Consider the following 18,841-nt stretch of genomic DNA (forward strand, 5'->3'; position numbering starts at 1 on the left):
TCCAACCGAGAAAGGGCCGCCAGATCGTTTATACACTTCATACGGTCCATTTTACACTCTCTAGCAACGAATCTAACTGTCTCACCCCTTACCCCCGCCTTCAGTGCATCCCAGACAACATCAATCCTAGCCGACCCTATATTAGCCTGAACAAATTCAGGGATCCACTTCCTCATCCAGTTACAATAATCTTCATTTAAAAGGAGCTTTCTATCAAACGTCCATTTTGTGATCCTAGAGGTTAAACCCGTACACTCAAACTCCAATACCACCGGATTGTGATCAGAGATTATTTTAGGAAGAATCTTGATAGAAGCCCTAGATAGGATAGCATCAGATACCAAAAAGAAATCTAACCGTGCCCTCTTTCCATGCGGTGCCGAAAAATATGTATAACCAGCTTGACCTGAATTAAGCTCCACCCAAGCATCATATAAACCTTGATCTTGCACAAGTGCTTGTAACCCCCTAAAACCACGTGGCTTCCTTCCCATATACGATTCGGATGTTCTTAAATTAAATCGTGAGTGCAGGTGAATATTTAAATCACCACAAACTATCATGGGTTGTGAATATAATGACAATTCCATATTAACCTCTTGAAATATATCCTGGTCATCTAAATTTGGCCCATATATTGAGCACAACATGATAACTTGCTGAGAGACAACTACCTCAACCATCACCCAGCTTGCCAACCTTATACTTCCTCACCTCTAGCAATCCTTTTTTAAGCCAACAGTGCGACTCCTTTTATATTAACTGACTGAGATGTACAGGCTAGTAATTCTAACCCGAGAGAACTAAGCCAGGCCCTATTATTCCATGCTATATGTGTTTCTTGCAAAAATAGCAGATCCCAAGAACATGCCTGTATAATACGAGCTAGCACCCGTCTCTTCCTGGAATCATTTAGCCCGCAAATATTGAGGGTACAGCAAATTAACTTTCTCATCCGAAGTCCTTATTCAATCCCAAGTTTTGTCTCTAGGATTTGGTACAGTAAAATTTCTCAAACAGAATAATTCTAAACCAACAAGTTGTCTGCCCAGTGATACCTGCTTGTTTTATCTGAAACAAATAACATAAAGCATGAAATCTTCGCTCCTCGCTGAATCTGTTACCACCCACCACCAACAACCCCCAACCCTCTCCCCCCAACCCCCCCTTTCCCCCCCTTTCTCCTTGATTTTTGTTTTTAAATGCCCCCATCGTACTGATTAAGTAACTGGTAATGGACGCTGACGCCATCTCCGTAGCCAGACCATCCCTGCCTCTCAGGACGTTGGTGGGTTTCCTCTTGTCCCATTAGTCTGTGTCTCTGGCAGCACCCCCACTCACAGAGGGGAAATAGTGGGAGAGATTGGGAACGAGAGCCCCGCTCAGCTTCCTCTGTGCTCTGATAGCTATGTTCACTTAAAATATGTCAGCACTCTGCGCTTTCGCAAACTATTAAAAACTTATCTGTTCCCGGTCTAATGTGTCATGTGCTGGCGGTGGTTGATCTAGGGATAGCGCTGGGATGCCCAAGGGTAACCGTGCGCGATATAAAACTCCAAATAATAATAATAAATAATAATGTGTGGTTAAAGCAGTACAAGGTTTTTAGGAAGGAGGGAGAACCTCACAAGGAAGTCAGGAAAGAGCATTCAAGGGAGTGAGATCAAAGGTCATAACAAACGATTAACAGGGAAATCAGTCATTAGTTAGGAAACAACACATTTAATCTAAAATGCATACACTTACAACTCATTTCAATGCTAGTTAAATCAATATTTACAACGCATACTGTTACAAGGCCGTGTCCTGCTACGTTTTTTTATAAGGATAAACTGTATTATATGTATAGGATTCGGCTTTAGCTCTCAAAAAAAATAATTTTAGTTTAACCTTTTTTTAAAGTTTGCCTATTTCAAACTGGTGTTCATAAATCCCCAAATTATGATCATCTATTAAAATAATTCTTATTTAAATAAAATGTATCTTAATTTTAACATAAGAAAACGTTTAAATACCTTCCCCTAAAAGGTACATGAATTTTGTGAATTCTTAATTTGCATTTGAAAATATAAAAAATCCAATTGTCATTTGTTTTTAAAGTTTCGAATAACTATTCGGCTTTGTAAGAATTATAATTTTAAAGATGGTATGTAATCTTAATATTGTCTTCTGTTTTATTTATTCTATTGCATTTTAATTTTAGACTATATTGTTAGGTGTTTCATGTATTGCGTGATGTCATTTAAAAAAAATATTTGAGGTTGAAAAAGGCATTCTTTTAATTTATATTAATTGTAAAATAATTACTCTATTTAACACTATTAATCATTTTACAATATACTTATTTAAAAAATAAAATGCAATTTGTTTTTTAAAGGGCATGTATGTGCAGTGAATGTGTAGCACATCTGCTGGTATGACTGCGCATTAGGATTCTGAGTACTGGAGCCAATGGGATCCATTTTGGATACCCGTAGTTTAGTATGGCATAACATAAAGGATGAGGACAACTTCCTAGGACAGTGGAAGTTTATTGCTTGCATTTCTGTGGTCGAAGGTTGGAGATCTAGACACTAAGCAAAGGAGGTACATACTTACCACTGAGCCAATTGGCTCATTTCACTTTCGGTGAATGGCATCAGCCCGCCATGCACGCAGGTCGTCATTTCCAAAGGAAAAAACACTAGCTGCGGAGGAAGCTCTTGATCAGCTCCTCAACCTGAAAATATATATATTTTTTAAACCGGAATCCCTCTGTTGCGAGCCCCCACAGGATCCTTTAAAGCCCTCCCCAGCATCATCCATGGCCGACGGCCGCTCTTAAGTGGTTAACATTTTGGCAAAATTTGTATTGGTGATCTGCATTTAGCGAATCCAAGAATTGTCCAGCTGGAGTTTCTTGCTTTATGATCGTTACTAGTAGGTGTCTCTTATTCCTTGACTTTTTTTTCTGTTCTCCAAGGATCAGGATCCTACCGCACAGAAGCTAAATTGCACCTATTCCTCGATGAAAATTCTGTCTAAAATAGGTGATGAGGCCACTGTGTATCTGTATATATAAATGATCAAACCAAATGGCTTTGAGTAATGGGGATCTTGTTTGTCATGCAATTAATTGAGCCATACCGTGATTGGACAAGTGATTACATTATTGAAGCAGATTATGCTTCCTTTTTCTTTCTTTTTTTCTCTTTATCATCGTTACTAGGAGATGCCACCTATTCATTTTCTTTTTTTTTTAAGGCTTTGGCTAACTCCTTTTCACTTAATGCATATTTATAATATAATAATTATTGCAGGTGTATTTGACAGCGGACCAGGTACAGTAGTTTGAAAGACCGGTGTCACAGGGTACCGCTGTTGGAGGAAGGGGTGAACTCTGATGCGGGTGCAAGGTGTGGCATTTCATTTAGTATGCCATTGTCCTTTTGGGTCATTCTTTACTCATGCTTCAGGATTGATGGCATTGGCCAATCCTCGAGATTTAGAACTGTATTTGTTTCTGTTGATTGCCTCCTGCCGTTACACTGGAGAATGTTACTGTACCTTGTGCACCACTACTCTTCGTCTCTAGGCTTTGTGGCCCCCCATGTGTTCATGCCATCTATAGTGCTGATGCCAGGTGTATGCGTGTGATTTTATGAGCTCAAGAGGTATATAGGCTGACTGTAGCTCTCTCTGCCTATGGCTTGCTGCACACAGAGGCACCAGCCACACTGCAAATGCTGCTCTGTGTGGTAGATTGATAGTTGTTATAGAACATGTATGTGCTGTGCAGTTGAACCCATGTTTATGCGGTGTACCAAGACAGAAAAGCTTTTGGTTCCTCCTCTTAGTGGGCAAGCATATTCTTGCACATCTCAGAACTCTGTCTACAATATGTGTTCTGCTATGTGTGCTACGCATGATTTTAAGCAAAAATCCATGTCACAAGGTGAGAAGCTTTGTTACTTGTCGTTGAAAACGGCCTTATATTGTGTGATCCCATTTGAAAATAGATCCTTCTTTTTAGAAGCTTCTCCAGACATGCATTGCCTGGCACGCTGTATCATCTTTTCCATCATGCATACATATGGCACATGCCATCCTATTGTTGATCATAGAATGATATAATGCTATTTCTGGATCTATCTTTATAGCTGAGCTACTGCTTAATTATGTGTTGCAAAATGTGTGTTAGTTTGGACATAAGATAAAGGTGTTGGGTCGTCCAATCATGTTTTTGCTCTTGTGTTTCAGATCTGACGGATGAAAAAGTGAAGGCCTATCTTTCTCTTCACCCTCAGGTACTGGATGAATTTGTTTCAGAAAGTGTGAGTACAGAGACGGTGGAGAAATGGATGAAGAAAAAGAGCAACAGACACGAAGGTAAATCTACTTCTGGATGGTGTGAGCTGCTGCTGACTTTGGCAGCTGGTTGAGTTCTTGCATCTCTTACTGTGGATATGCACACACTGTGCAATGAGAAGGAATCTTGCCAACTGGTCGATAGGTTCCTTGGACAGTAGACTGTCGGCACAAAATAACAAGCATTGTGAAAAGCAGTAGATCTGGTTCTAATGTGCCTACGCATGTAACAGCAGACATTAACAAACGCTAATTATTTGTGTTGCATGCACAAGTGCTGTTTATCACATCGTAGCCTAACTTGTTGGCTTTGACACTGTTGGGGGGGGGGTACCAAAAAAAGATTTCTTCCTAAATAGAATGCATGTAGGAGATAAGGAACTGAATGTGATAACCCATGCAGGAGATAAGTAATTCAATGTGATAAACCATGTGATCATCAATGTACTTTTCAGATATTAAATAGCCCTTTGTGCATTCCAATGGATGCACTTCCAGGAACGCAGAATGAGCTAATATCATGAAGTCAGAGCAGAATACTCCTCTGGCTGGAGTCATCACCCACTCAGTGTACACTTTAAAGCATGGTAACAAGAGGTCTTGCAGACAGCTGCCCTGTCTAGTCAGACTTAAAACATTTAGCTGCATAAAACATTAATCCGCTTCTCAAGCCAGTAACCTTCTGCTGCAATTTGGGGAATGTTGCAGGAAATGTGTAGACGGCTGGTGATTCTAAAGTTGCTTGTTGCTTTCGCACTGTAATTTAAATAATTGTGGTGTCTTTTTGGCACTGTTTGTTTGACCATGTTTGACATTACCCAGGTTTAGTTAGTTGAAAAAAAGACATCGACAGTGTAACCACTAATTGCGTACCTTGAAGCGTGATTTTATTTGTAGAGGTAAGAGTATTGTTTCCGCTTATTTTACTCAAACACCGCTGTTCTGACTTTTGTGTTGCTTGTAAAGTTCCTATTCTTTGCTAATTAAAATTTTTAAGTCCTCAAGACATTTCCTAGTTGTGGTGCTGGGAGCGATCAACACCGTTAGAACTAAGTTTGGCAAAATGCACTTGAAGCAGGGTGTACAAAACCAATGATAGTGAGGTGGAAGAAGTTTGATGTCTCTAACACTGCCCCTTTTTAAGTCTCGCCTGAGCCAGCGCATGCGCTGCTCGGAGAGACATTTAGTATACGGGTTTCCAAAGTGCTACCAGACCTCGCCGGCCTAACGCTTGCGTTCACGCGAGCGTGCACGCGCGCAGCCGCCAATCACTGCTGCGCGCGCACCTCTCGTGTGCTTACCACACAGCGCGTCCCGTCATCGCGATCACTTTCGCTTTGATCGCGATTACTTTCGCTTTCACAGCCGCGCGGCCGTAACTTTTACGGCCGGTCGGCCAATGCTTGTTCAAGGTAGTCTTCTGTGCGCCCTATTGCAGTGGACTATCGTATTCCAAGTATTCGAACATTATTTTTTTCTTGATCAGGCATCCAAATCTTCAAATACTTAGGGAAACAGACAGTTTTCCACTTGCTCTGCAGTATTATCATACATTTTAGAATTGTTAAGTAGCAATACAAGATCAGCAGTGCCCTGCGCTCTGCATTCTGTACTTATACTGGCAGAGAATATTATGGATATCAAAAAGTATTTTAATTCAATTGTCTGATGGTAGATACAGTAATGGTTTAGGCCCCTGCCCCCTCTGCGGCCACTCTGTTTGCCCTTGCCTCTTCTCCATGTATCCTAATCCCTTGCAGTCCTGCGAGCACCTCCCCCAATGCACCCTCTATATGCCACCCTTTGCGATACCTGCCCAATGTATGAGCCACACTCCCACACCGCCTGGGTTTTCCAGGAACACTACTATGTTTAACAAGCATTGGCATAGCCAATAGGTCTCGCCTTTGGGACCTTATAAGTATTTAGTTATGCAGCACAATATCATTGGTACAACAGCATCAACTGTTGCATGGCTAAACACTTGTAAGGTCCCAAAGGCGAGGCCTATTGGCTATGCCAATGCTTGTTTATTTTTAACATGGTGCCAGGTCCCTCAGCACAATATCTTTTGTGAGCATAGAAATAGTGCTGTTGGTAATTAGGTGTGGGCTGCCTCTTTAACAAAGTGAAGTTAGGTGGCCTGATCCTTGACTTTTTATGTGCAAAATCAGCCTAAGTCACTCAAACCACTGAGTGGCAGGACATCAGCCTGGTCTGAAGGAGAAACCATAGCAAATACAGTGTAGGTAGTTTACATGACCTACGATGAGACTGAAAATATGGAAGCAAGAGGACTATGACTTAGCAACTGAATCACTAGTGTTTTATCAGATTGTCCAAGCACATGTCTCTCTATCAGCACTCTACTAGAACCCGGTATGCTGGTAGCTCTCTTTTCAGGTTTCCCATCAGGCATCAGAGTGAAATTGTCCTCAATACATTTTGTGACTGTCTAGTGGAGTAACAGGATCCCACAGGTTGTTTTCTCAGTTCACTTGGTTTCTTGAACTGCTTTGCGTTATTCATTATGGCCCCAAGAGTATTGTCATTTGCTTGCCTCTGTGTGAGTTGATGAATGAGAACTAATCCTCCACCTCTTTTGTCGGGACTGTTGTGTTTTTTGTTGTTGCAATCATATATAGTACAAACTCAAGTTGAAGGTATTGGAGTATGTTACTGACTGCCAGTTACATTACACAGTCACATTTTTGTTTTTACGTTGGGGTTATTGCCTTGGGAAGCAGAAAGGCCTTGAGGATGGTGACTACATCAGAGGTAAATCAGGCATCTTTCGTCATTTCGATAGCACAATCCTCCTCTTGCAGCAGGTCATGAATGTAATGTGGCACCTGAACATGGCATGTAAGGCAAATCTTGCTTCAGTCCATATAGAAATTGGTCAGTCTGACTTTGAAGTGTTGTGGATGGGGTAGAGCTGTTACTTTATATATCAAAAGGAGAACTGGGCTTGGAATTCATTGACGTTCGATTTCGGAATCCCATATGCCAGAGTTCAGGTTTGAGGAGATCCGCGCTATATAAGCCCACTTGCAGGATTCCAAGTTTGGGTGAATTTTGGGATCCTTTGAAACTATAGCTGATCAAGGACTGCTTTAATTTGGTAGTTTGCTTTGCAGGAATGCATTGTTTAGGCTCTCTCTGACTGTTCTAGATTATGGCCAGGAACGATTTCCTTGAGGTTGCCTAGTGGTAGATAATTTGACTCTGCTTAAAGAAAAACAAGTCGGTTTTCTGTTTGCATTTCTGGAGAGCAAATAGTGGTCCACTATTAAGCTTTCTGGGTGATTGCTGAGAGTGGACCACTTATATTTGCATTTGCCATTGTTTGATTATTAGAAGGGTAAATTATTTACCACACATTCAAGCCTTCCTCGGGGATGAGTAATAGATGACTAAGCTCATGTTTAATGACTTTTCTTTTACCTTGTTTAGGAGTTTTATGATTTATTTTAGTGCTTTATGTTCCTGTGAAGAATAGAGATGATGAATGGGGGCGCTACAATCCCCTAATGCAGGGATATAATTTAGCCACTGGGTTGTAAACCCCTTTTGTGGTTTGGGTGTATTTATCTTTGATGTGATCTAATTGCTCGATTATTCATGCTGCCAGACACAGCTGAACTGTGTCAAATTGGAAAAACATACAAGGTTCTTCAGAGTCCCGAACTAATTGATGATGTGCGTTTATAACATCCGATAGGTTTTTTTGTCCTCTGCATGTTTTATTTCACTATTTGCATTCTTGACAAACACTCATTGAAAATTGACAGTGTAGTGTAAAATATTACTAAAACTTAAACTATAGCTGTAAACTATGTATCTGGTACATATTGCCAGTGGATTTACTGTAATGTTGGAATAATCCAAGCGTTGCGCGCAAACGTGTTATGTACTCAAACAACTGCCAAAACGCTGGGTTACTTTGTATCCGCTTTACGAGTTTTTTTTTCACGTTCATACGTATCATGAACACTGAAAACAAGCTGACTCAAAACCCTGTGGCAATTGAAAACAGTGTAGTAGTAACCTGCAAATGAAATCCTCAAGGTTTCAGAGTTTCGCAAAGTGAGTTACTGTAACCAGGAGTATAAGTGCCTCTCCTGATTTAAAGTTGGGTGGTAACTGCCCCTTCATAAGGGGTATCTCTTAGGCCATGGACTCTTGAGGTCCCCAGGAGGGAGTCTTCTTACTTAGTAGGATCAAGCTCGGAGAAGAAGAGGGACAGAACAGCAGCAGTGGTGTGACTCACACTGTACCACATAGACCGCCTTGATCTGTCTAGGATGCAGACCTACTGGATTTTTGACCTGCACCAAAGCAACAGGGTCAATGAAGAGATGCAAATAAAATTTGGTGCAGGCGGTTTTATGTATAGGCAGGGGCTCGGTTCACTCGCGCTTGTAGACAGCCCTCCTCCTGCCTCTGGTGGAGGATAGAGAGGGCAAAGTCAACAGCTGCAGTGCAGAGCTTCAGCAGCTGCAGCTCCTTCTGGCTTGCTCCCAACCAGGAGGAAATGGGAAGCACTCCGCTCTACCTTCAGAAACTCTTTAGAAGCAGGTACAACCAAGTCTTTGTACAAGATGATGTCTGATAAGCTGGAAGGAAGGCACTACTTATATTTTGAAGTCTTGGCAGTGAGGCAGTAACCCCTTGTCAGTTTCTCTCCTTTAAAAGAATGAAAATCTAACTAAGAAGCTTGGATGTTCCTGAGCTGCACTAAACTCAGTTTAATGGGTCCCTTCGGAATCAGGGTCCCACAAATCTGTAAAAATGAAAAAGGCAGGAGAACTTGCAAAGACCAATATTGTAGATTTAAACAAATCAGATGGCAGAGCTGCACAGTTCGTCTGAAGTTTTCCTGTTAAGGATCCCTCAGAGAATCCAACAACTATTGTTGTCAAATTTAACAAAGGAGTTTTTGTATATTTGCACATGTCTACTTTCCCTTTCACAGATTTAAATTATTTTTTTTTAGGCATGGCTTCACAGAACACTTGTTTGGTTAACTATTGTTACCACAATGTACATAGAATGGGTGTTGTGCCCATCCAGAAGAGTAATATTCTTTCACCACTTGCTGCTGGCTGGTCGGTTTCCTCTTCTTATGAAGTGCTTGCATTATAGTGCATAACAGGCTATTTTACATCTCAAAAGAATACTGAATCATCTTACTTTAAATTATTTTTAACAAAGTTGCATCGTCTAAAGAAACCAATCCTTTTTTTTTCACTGTAGCAGGCTTTTGTCAATGTATTAATCAATACTCAGAATGCAAACCAGACCTGTTTGCTTTGCCAAAGCTGGTTTTAATGGAGGATGGCAGTCGATGAAACTTAATTTCAGATTAGCTATTACTGTGAAGTACAAGCTGGGGTAGTGGCTCTGTCAACTACACTTTTCCTACTACTACAGCAATGAACAGGCATTTCAAATGGAAGGTGTTAATAGTGGCAGCTAGAAATGAGTGCTTAAGTTTACCTACAAATTTCATAATTCTAGTTTGCAAATGCTAGGCTTGAAGTATACTTCTTGCCTTGTGATAATTGTGTTCAGTAATAAAGCTTTTCCAGAGAATTTTGTGTGGAGTCCATCATAGCTGCCATGTCTTGTGATGTCTAGCCTGCAATAACGGTCAATGAGTTAAACACTTCCCATCACCCAGTGTGACCTTCACAGCCCAAGTTTGAATCCCTCAAAGCCTGTCTAAACCTTCCATCCTTCTGAGGTCTGTAAATTGAGTACCATTTTCTTAACGTGAACAGTCTGCAAGATTGTGGTATGAAACACACTATGAAAGAGAAGGTATTCATTTTTCATAAGGCTGTACCTTGGTGGATTCGTGTTGCACAAATGCTGGTAACGTAATGTACGTAACATATGTGACTGTAGATACACATGCTCTGCATACTCCTGTCGCCTACTGTTGGAGTCGGACATTGCAAGTTGTTTTTCTTCAAAGAAGTAAAGTCACAGGGTATACTGTGATTCCTCCTTTAATAAGAAATGTGCATGGGCACCAACCCCATTGTTCAATAATTTTTCTCCACCATCTGGTTTGGATGCGTATCAGCGAAGCTCACAGACTCTATACTTTCTACGCATGTGCTTCGGGCTTGTGCAGTACGGACTTCGATATCTATTGCCAAGAAGAAGATTTTGATTGCCCACATCTCTGAAAGACACTAGAACATTGAAAGGGGTGCCTTTGCTCTGTCTGGGCCTCAATCTCCATGCCGCTCATGACTCCAGAGAATGAAAATTGCAAAGGGTGATAGAACGGATGCCCTTTGAAAAGAGTCCCAGTTCTGTAGTAGGGGATCTCTGTGTATAGTCATAATCTATGAATAATCCCCGCCCATGTGCGGGGACCCCGGAGCAATCAAAAATATCTCTTAAGCTGTCCCGCATTTGCAAACCTGCAAAGACACTTAAGAGACAGACAAAATAATACAGCCTAATCACCACAAGGCTGCACTGGCCAGCACTTCCTCTGAAGTGAACACAAAAGCCAAAATAAAGTTGAAATGTCATTTTTATTCACATTTGACATGTTCCTTTATTATCACACACTCCCTTCACCAAAATCCCTTTAAACAATAGAGAGGAAGGGGTGGACAGACAAGCCCTATAGGCTGTCATTATGTGTCTGCTAAAGGGATACCGTGCCTTTAAGAAACTCTCCAGAGACCCCCGGTATCCCAGGACGCACAGCCAACACAAGTTACTTTCAGTTCTTTTTTCCGGCTCCTGCTAGCAGGACCCTGGAGCTTGAGCTCTACCCTTTTGGGTGGTTTGATTGATTAAAATCGGATTTTTTGGATTAAAAGTGGTTTCATTCGACGTCTAAAGCCTTTGTCTACTACTGCCTGCAATCTGGAGCAGTTTTGGCCCACTCTCAGCATGGCTTTATTCGATAAATGCCCTGAGTGTGGGAGGAAGAAGGCTAAGACGGACCCACATGAGGTGTGTATCCTCTGCTTGTCGCCCTCACATGTCCCAGCTGCCTGTGACATCTGCAGCACCTTTTCGAAAAGGACCCTGAGGGACCGGGAGAAGACTCGCCTTCAGGGACAGGAGAAGCAGAGGACCGGTGAGACTTCAGGGCATGGAGGGTCCCATTCCCCCTCCTCCGCCCATGCTTCAGCCCCTGGAGGGACCTCCGGGCAGAAAAAGGGGCAGAAACGACACCTACCGGCTGGTAGGTCGCGTTCGACGTCGAAGGCGACGACGTCGACGGCGAGAGAGAAGGCACCGGTATGTTCGCCGTCGATCCAGGGCTCTGGGTCGCGGCAGCCTCGGCGTTCGACGTCGAGGGAGGGGCCGGCGAGACCCGGGACCGGGTCGCCGTCGCAGGTGTCACGGTCGACGTCGACAACACATCGACGTCGTACCGAGCCCCATGGACTGCACTCGCCGCCGTCTACCCACGGCTCGACGCTGACGGAGTCGACGCCGAGATCCCGGCGCCCGCCGTCGAGGCGGAGGCGGTCGACGCCGAGACGCAGGTCGACGTCGAGACACCAACGATCGACGTCAAGACACCAACGATCGACGTCGAGTTACCGACGATCGACGTCGAGACATCAACGATCGACGTCGAGATACCAACGATCGACGTCAAGATCGCAGCAGTCGACGCCGAGGCACCGGCGGTCGACGTCGAGACGCCAGAAGTCGGCGTCGAGGAGACAGTCGACGTCGAGGCAGACACCCCGGCGACGGCGATCAAGGCGGGGCTCGACTCCGAGGAGGCATAGGTCGACGTTGAGGAGACTTGGTTCGACGTCGAGAGGACGATCGACTGCGGGGCGGCACTCGTCGTCGAGGGCGAAGAGACGCCGTTCGAGGTCAAGGTACAGTTCGACGTCCCAGACATCGGGGAATACGTCCTCGGTGATTACGATCTCCAGTCGAGGATCGGGGAGGCGCGGACGTTCGCCTTCGGTGGCTTCCCCGCGGGACAGGCCCGCCAAGAAGAGGAGAGTGGCCGCGAGCCCGGACAATGATGATGGGGGCTCTCCGGCTAGAAGTGATGGGGCTTCAGACCATCTGACCCCGCTGCGTACCCAGCGGCCTCCTTTGCCTCCGGTGCCCGACCTTCCACCGGCGCCTCCACCGGTGCCTGCACTGCCTCCTCCTCCTCAGCCTCCTCCTCTTCCTCCGCCTCCTCTTCCTCCTCCTCCACCTCCTCCGCTGCCTCTGCCCGTGCCTCAGCTGCCTGCCTCACCACCGCAGCCACCGCCTCCTCCCCCGAGGGTCCCTCACCGGCAGAGATCTCGCTCTCGCCCTCGCAGGCGATCACGGAGTAGGCGCAGATCCTCCACTCGCTCTGGACATGGTCGACGGAGGTATCGGTCCCGTTCCAGAGGGTCGAGGGGCACGTACTCTCCGGGGGCTGGCAAGTATTCGCCCTCGCTGTCAGAGACGCCTCCTTCCCGCGTCTCTCCAGTGGATGACATTGCCACGTTCCAGGAGGTGTTGCTGAGAGGGGCTGCGAAGTTGGGGATATCAGTGACTACCCCTATTCCCACTACGTCTGTGATTTTTGAGACTTTGCATAAAGTACATCTGTCGCGCCCCCTCCTCCCGCTGGTCCCAGGACTGGAGGAACCTGCGATGGAGGTGTTCTTAACGCCGGCTGTGGTGAAGCCGGCGCCCTCGAGACTGTCAAAGAAGTACAGGGCCCCTGACTCGGATCCGGCGTTCCTCAGAGTGGACCCCCCACCGGATTCTGTTATCGTGGCGGCGGCTCGTAAGCAACACTCTACGACGCCTTCCTCCACGGCTCCCCCGGATAAGGAGAGTCGCAAAATGGACTCCTTGGGGAGGAGGATGTGCTCCACGTCGGCTACTACAATGAAGGCCGCTAGCGCCTCCGCTCTGTTGGGGCGCTATGACAGGTCTCTTTGGGACTCCCTGCAACAGTTCGCGGCCTCCCTGCCCAGAGACAAGAGGGAGGATTTTCAAGAGGTGCTGAACGAGGGCATGATGGTCTCTAATCAGATCATCAGTGCGGCGGGGGACGTGTCGTTGTTGGCAGCCCATGGGTACTGCCACGGCATACATATGAGGAGGCATTCCTGGCTGCGGCTGACTCCGCTCAAGCCGGAAGCGCAGCAGAAGATCGCCAATCTACCATTCTCTGGCACGACGTTATTCGGGTCGCATGCGGATGACGAGATGGCCCGCATGAAGGCTGAGGCGGAAACTCTGAAGGCGGTGGGGCTGGAGCGGCCTAAGGAGCAGAGGAGGTCCTTCCGTTCCTCGGGCAGGCGCTACACCAAGCAGAGGGGCCAAGGGCGTCAGTCGGGCCCCCAGCAACAGCCCCAGCAACAGCAGCAGTACCAGAGGCAGCCCTTTCAGAAGCGCCAGAGGGGCAGAGGCCAGCATCAGTCCTCGGCGGGGAACAAAGGCCCGTCCGGGTCGAAGCCCTGAAAAGTTACTTCCCCCTCATCCGTTACCCGCTCCGGTGGGGGGAAGTATTCAACACGTCCTGTGTTATTGTCCTCCACTCTGCCAGGTAAAGTGGGTGCTGAATATTGTTTGCAATGGCTACTGTCTTCGGTTCACCAGTTCGCCTCCACAGATTCCACCAGTGCGCTCCCTTTACATGGTGCGGGAGCTCCAGCGGGAGGCGGACGTTCTATTAAAAAAGAAGGCGATAGAAGCTGTTCCTTTGAGGCAAAAAGGAAAAGGTCTCTACTCACGCTTCTTTCTCGTAAGAAAAAAAGACAAGAACGAGTTCAGGCCTATTCTGGATCTGCGTCAAGCAAACAGGTGGATCCGCCGAGAAAAGTTCCGTATGTTGTCCCTGCATCAGATTTACCCTCAGTTGCATCGAGGAGACTGGCTGTGCGCCATAGATCTGCAGGACGCTTACTTTCATGTGCCGATCGCACCGAAGCATCGCAAATTCCTGAGGTTTCTGGTAGGCAACAACCATTACCAGTATTCCGTACTCCCGTTTGGCCTGAAGTCTGCGCCACGGACGTTCTCCAAGTGCATGGCAGTGGTCGCGGCACACCTGCGGAAGACCAAGGTGTTTGTGTACCCTCACCTGGACGACTGGTTGATCAAAGCGTCCACTTATCAGGAAGCCCAGTGCCATTTCAACAGGACGGCGGCTTTGCTTCACCGTCTGGGGCTGCACATCAACATGAAGTCAGTGCCGATCCCTGTGCAGTGTCTCCAGTACTTGGGGGCTTCAGTCAATACCTTGACCGCAAGCGTGTGTCCTTCGGAGGAGAGACGCTTATCGATCCGTGGGAAGGCTCTGCATCTCATCTCAGCCCGCTCTCCTACGGTGAGGACGGTGTCTTCATTACTGGGGTCGATGGCTTCTTGCATCTTCCTCACCCCCAATGCACGTCTGCATATGAGGCCCCTGCAGGAATGTCTGGAGGATCAATGGGACCAGAGGAGGGGGCGTTGGGAGGACAAGATCCAGTTGTCTCAGCACGCTCGGCAGTCTCTGAAATGGTGGTGTTCCCCAGAGAATGTCTGCAAGGGGACCCCTTTTCACAAGGACATTCCGGCCCAGACCATAGTGACCGATGCGTCTCTCCAGGGCTGGGGAGCGCATTCGGGCCCTCTTCAGATTCAGGGGATATGGTCGCAGATGGAGACGACCTACCATATCAACTTTTTGGAACTCAGAGCAGTACACTTGGCCTTGAAGGCGTTCCATCCCTCCTTCAGGGCGTCCTCCCTGCTGGTTCAGACGGACAATACTACGACCATGTATTACCTCAACAAGCAGGGGGGCTCCCGGTCACGCACCCTGTCTCGGGAGGCACAGGCGATCTGGAACTGGCTGGTGGCCAGGAATCTGACGATCACGGCGACCCACCTGCCGGGAGTGCAGAATGCCCAAGCAGACGCGCTCAGCAGACTCGTTCAAGAGAACCACGAGTGGGTGCTAAACGACGACGTGCTAAGAGACGTCTTCGCAGAATGGGGCACTCCGGATATAGATCTGTTCGCCACGGCAGAAAACAGCAAATGCCGCGACTTCGCGTCCAGGTACTACCAACCAGGGACGCTGGGGAATGCACTATGGATCAGCTGGTCCAACAGCTTTCTCTACGCCTTTCCACCCATTCCCCTGATTCCGGCGGTGCTGATCAAGCTGTCGCAATCCAGAGCCAGAATGATCCTGATTGCTCCGGAGTGGCCGAGACAATGGTGGTTCACCGACCTTCTTCACCGGTCTGTTCTGCCGCACCGGCGCCTGCCGTGCCGGCCGGACCTCCTCACGAAGTTCGGAGGGCAGATGGTTCACCCCAATCTCTCGTCCTTGAGTTTGGCAGCATGGCTCCTGAGCTAGTGCAGTATGGACACTTGAACCTGCCTCAGGACTGTATGGAGATCTTAAAAGAGGCTAAGAGACCGTCTACGAGGACCTCCTACGCCTATAAGTGGAAGAGATTCTGCTTATGGTGCAAGGCGAAGGACTTTGACCCTACATCCTGTAAAGAAGACGTTATTTTGCCTTATCTGCTGCAGTTAGCTCAGTCTGGGCTTAATTTCCAATCTATTAAGGTTCATCTCGCAGCTCTGACTGCGTATAGGAAGGGCCCTTCTCAAACCTCATTTTTTTCAAATCCCTGTGATTAAGGATTTTTTGGAGGGTTTGCGTAAGGTGTTTCCCCCTGTTAGAAGGCCTTCTCCACCTTGGGAATTGAATGTGGTGTTATCTAGATTGATGAGGGAGCCTTTTGAACCTATCCATAAGGCTTCGCTGCAGCATTTGTCTTGGAAGGCGGCCTTCCTTGTAGCCATTACATCGGCCAGGAGGGTGAGTGAGATTCAGGCTCTGTGTTGCCAAGAGCCGTATACTGTTTTCCATGCTTCTAAAGTAGTGATGCGTACCCATCCTAAATTTTTGCCTAAGGTGATATCAGATTTCCATGTGAATCAGATGATAACTTTGCCTACGTTTTTTCAGCATCCTTCCTCTCCGGCGGAGAGGTCTCTGCATTCACTTGATGTGCGTAGGGTGTTGAAATTCTACCTGGATAAGACAAAAGATATCCGCAGGTCGGATCAACTGTTTGTTAATTATGGTTCGGTAAGAACTGGTTTAGCTACCTCAAAGCAGTCCATTTCCAGATGGATTGTTTCCTGTATTCAGCTTTGTTACCAAAAAGCTAATAAAACATTAGGGGGTAAGCCTACAGCACATTCGACTAGAGGAAAGGCGGCTACCACCGCTTTGCTTAGGAATGTTCCCATTGCTGACATTTGTAAGGCTGCCACCTGGAAGTCAGTCCATACGTTTACAAAGCATTACTGCCTGGACTCTGATGCTAGGGCAGATGCGCAGGTTGGACAGGCTTCGCTAAGGAATTTGTTTGTACAGTGATTTGTTGGTGGTTGGTCTTACTCCACCGCTTCTTGTTGGTTGGGATGGGCTTGCCATTCTATTCATAGATTATGACTATACACAGAGATCCCCTACTACAGAAGGAGTAGTTTCTTACCTGTAACTCCAGTTCTGTAGTAGGGGTATCTCTGTTATAGTCATAAGCGACCCTCCCTCCTCCCCGGTGGAGTAACCTGACGGTATCAGGCCTGTTGTTATACACCTTCAAAAAGAACTGAAAGTAACTTGTGTTGGCTGTGCATCCTGGGATACCGGGGGTCTCTGGAGAGTTTCTTAAAGGCACGGTATCCCTTTAGCAGACACATAATGACAGCCTATAGGGCTTGTCTGTCCACCCCTTCCTCTCTATTGTTTAAAGGGATTTTGGTGAAGGGAGTGTGTGATAATAAAGGAACATGTCAAATGTGAATAAAAATGACATTTCAACTTTATTTTGGCTTTTGTGTTCACTTCAGAGGAAGTGCTGGCCAGTGCAGCCTTGTGGTGATTAGGCTGTATTATTTTGTCTGTCTCTTAAGTGTCTTTGCAGGTTTGCAAATGCGGGACAGCTTAAGAGATATTTTTGATTGCTCCGGGGTCCCCGCACATGGGCGGGGATTATTCATAGATTATGACTATAACAGAGATACCCCTACTACAGAACTGGAGTTACAGGTAAGAAACTACTCCTTTCATCCTACATACCGTTGGGCTGACAAATTCACAAAAATCATTAAAAAAGCAATAAACAAATTTGAAAAAAGACTCCTCGGTACTGACACCCACTTCGGATCTGAATAAAGCTTAAATTCTGAAGCCACCGACAAAGCTGACTTCCAAATCCCCATTGGTGCCAGAAACAAAGTTGGCTCTGAAGACTCAATCTACCTCCACTGAAAGAGACTGCAGGTGAAGATTGATGAGAGGCAGTGTCGCATTCATGGAAGATCTCTGTTAAGTACCCTACGGTCTCAGATACCCCCCCCCCCCCCCCCCCCAAAAAAAAGAGGAGGCTCTTTTTTAGGAAAGAGCCTACAGTAAACTCTACTTCGGACACTTAGGGAGGCTGCCGCTGTCCTTCCTCTGCATGCACCTGCTTAACCACCTCCAGAGGAAGTGCCCCCCAGCACATCACCCTCCTTTCACTCCGCACCAATTCTCCACACTCTGGATCTAGCACTCACAGGCCCACTCTCTACACCTGCCCCTGATGACTGAGCGACTCTCTTGTGACCTCACCAACACATGATCATTGGGAGGACTATTTGGACCCCTCCCCCTCTGGGAATGCAGACCTGGAGCCTACTCCACTCAGGACATTGCCCTCTGACACTACTATCTGTCGTAGGGTCAGTCAGAGGGCTGCAATCTACTATTGGTAGATATGCACACATTGCCAGAGAAAGAGGTATCGGAGCAGTCGATGCAGGTACTCCCAAAGGGATGCTCAAGCCAGCTCAAGACATTTTTAAATAACAATCCGGCCCAGCTTGATACCCCTAGAGTAGAGAGGTACAAGATTTTTCCCTCACATCCCATCTACATCAGGAATCCTGTCTCTCCAGACTCCCTCATTATGCACACTGCGTGTAAACGGGTCTCGACTCAAACTGCGAGGAATGCTCCTCTACTAGATAAGGAGAGCAAAAGAAGAGACACCACAAGGAAAAGGGTCGCAGTAGTAGCTGCTACTCACTGGCTAATAGCTATCTCAGTGGGTCCTCTTTCTAGGTATGATGGGGCACAATGTGAAGAGATGGAAAGCCTACTACAGCATCTCCCTGAGCAATTCAGAAAGAGGGGGGAATAATTGGGTTCAACTGGTTTCATAAGGGGAAAATAATGTCCACCTCCATGAGGTGCATACTTCATGCAGCAGATAGGGCAGCCAGAGACGTTAACACCTCTGTCATCCTGAGTAGACACTTTTGCCTCCGTATCTCCAACTTCAAGCCAGTGATACAGCAACATCCGGTAAGCCTATGTTTGATGAGACGCATCTATTGGTCCACAATTAGACCAAATATTAGAGCAGATGAAAAATATATACAGAGATAGCTAGAACATGAGGGCTCTACAGAAGCCTGTCCCCTAGTGGCTCCTTTT

At 46.5% G+C, this 18,841-nt stretch overlaps 1 protein-coding gene across 2 annotated transcripts in view; it reads left to right on the top strand.

Annotated features, from left to right (window-relative positions):
• PDE10A (phosphodiesterase 10A) overlaps nucleotides 1-18,841 on the top strand; it is a 1,160,934-nt gene that overhangs the window by 254,259 nt on the left and 887,834 nt on the right. For both annotated transcript variants that reach the window (XM_085612212.1, XM_085612213.1), the window contains exon 2: nucleotides 4,240-4,368. In XM_085612212.1, coding sequence (XP_085468338.1) covers nucleotides 4,240-4,368 — 129 coding nt within the window. The remainder of the gene's footprint in view (nucleotides 1-4,239; nucleotides 4,369-18,841) is intronic.

This window comes from Triturus cristatus, chromosome 6 (genome assembly GCF_964204655.1).
Source record: "Triturus cristatus chromosome 6, aTriCri1.1, whole genome shotgun sequence".
In the NCBI taxonomy this organism is placed as follows: Eukaryota; Metazoa; Chordata; class Amphibia; order Caudata; family Salamandridae; genus Triturus; species Triturus cristatus.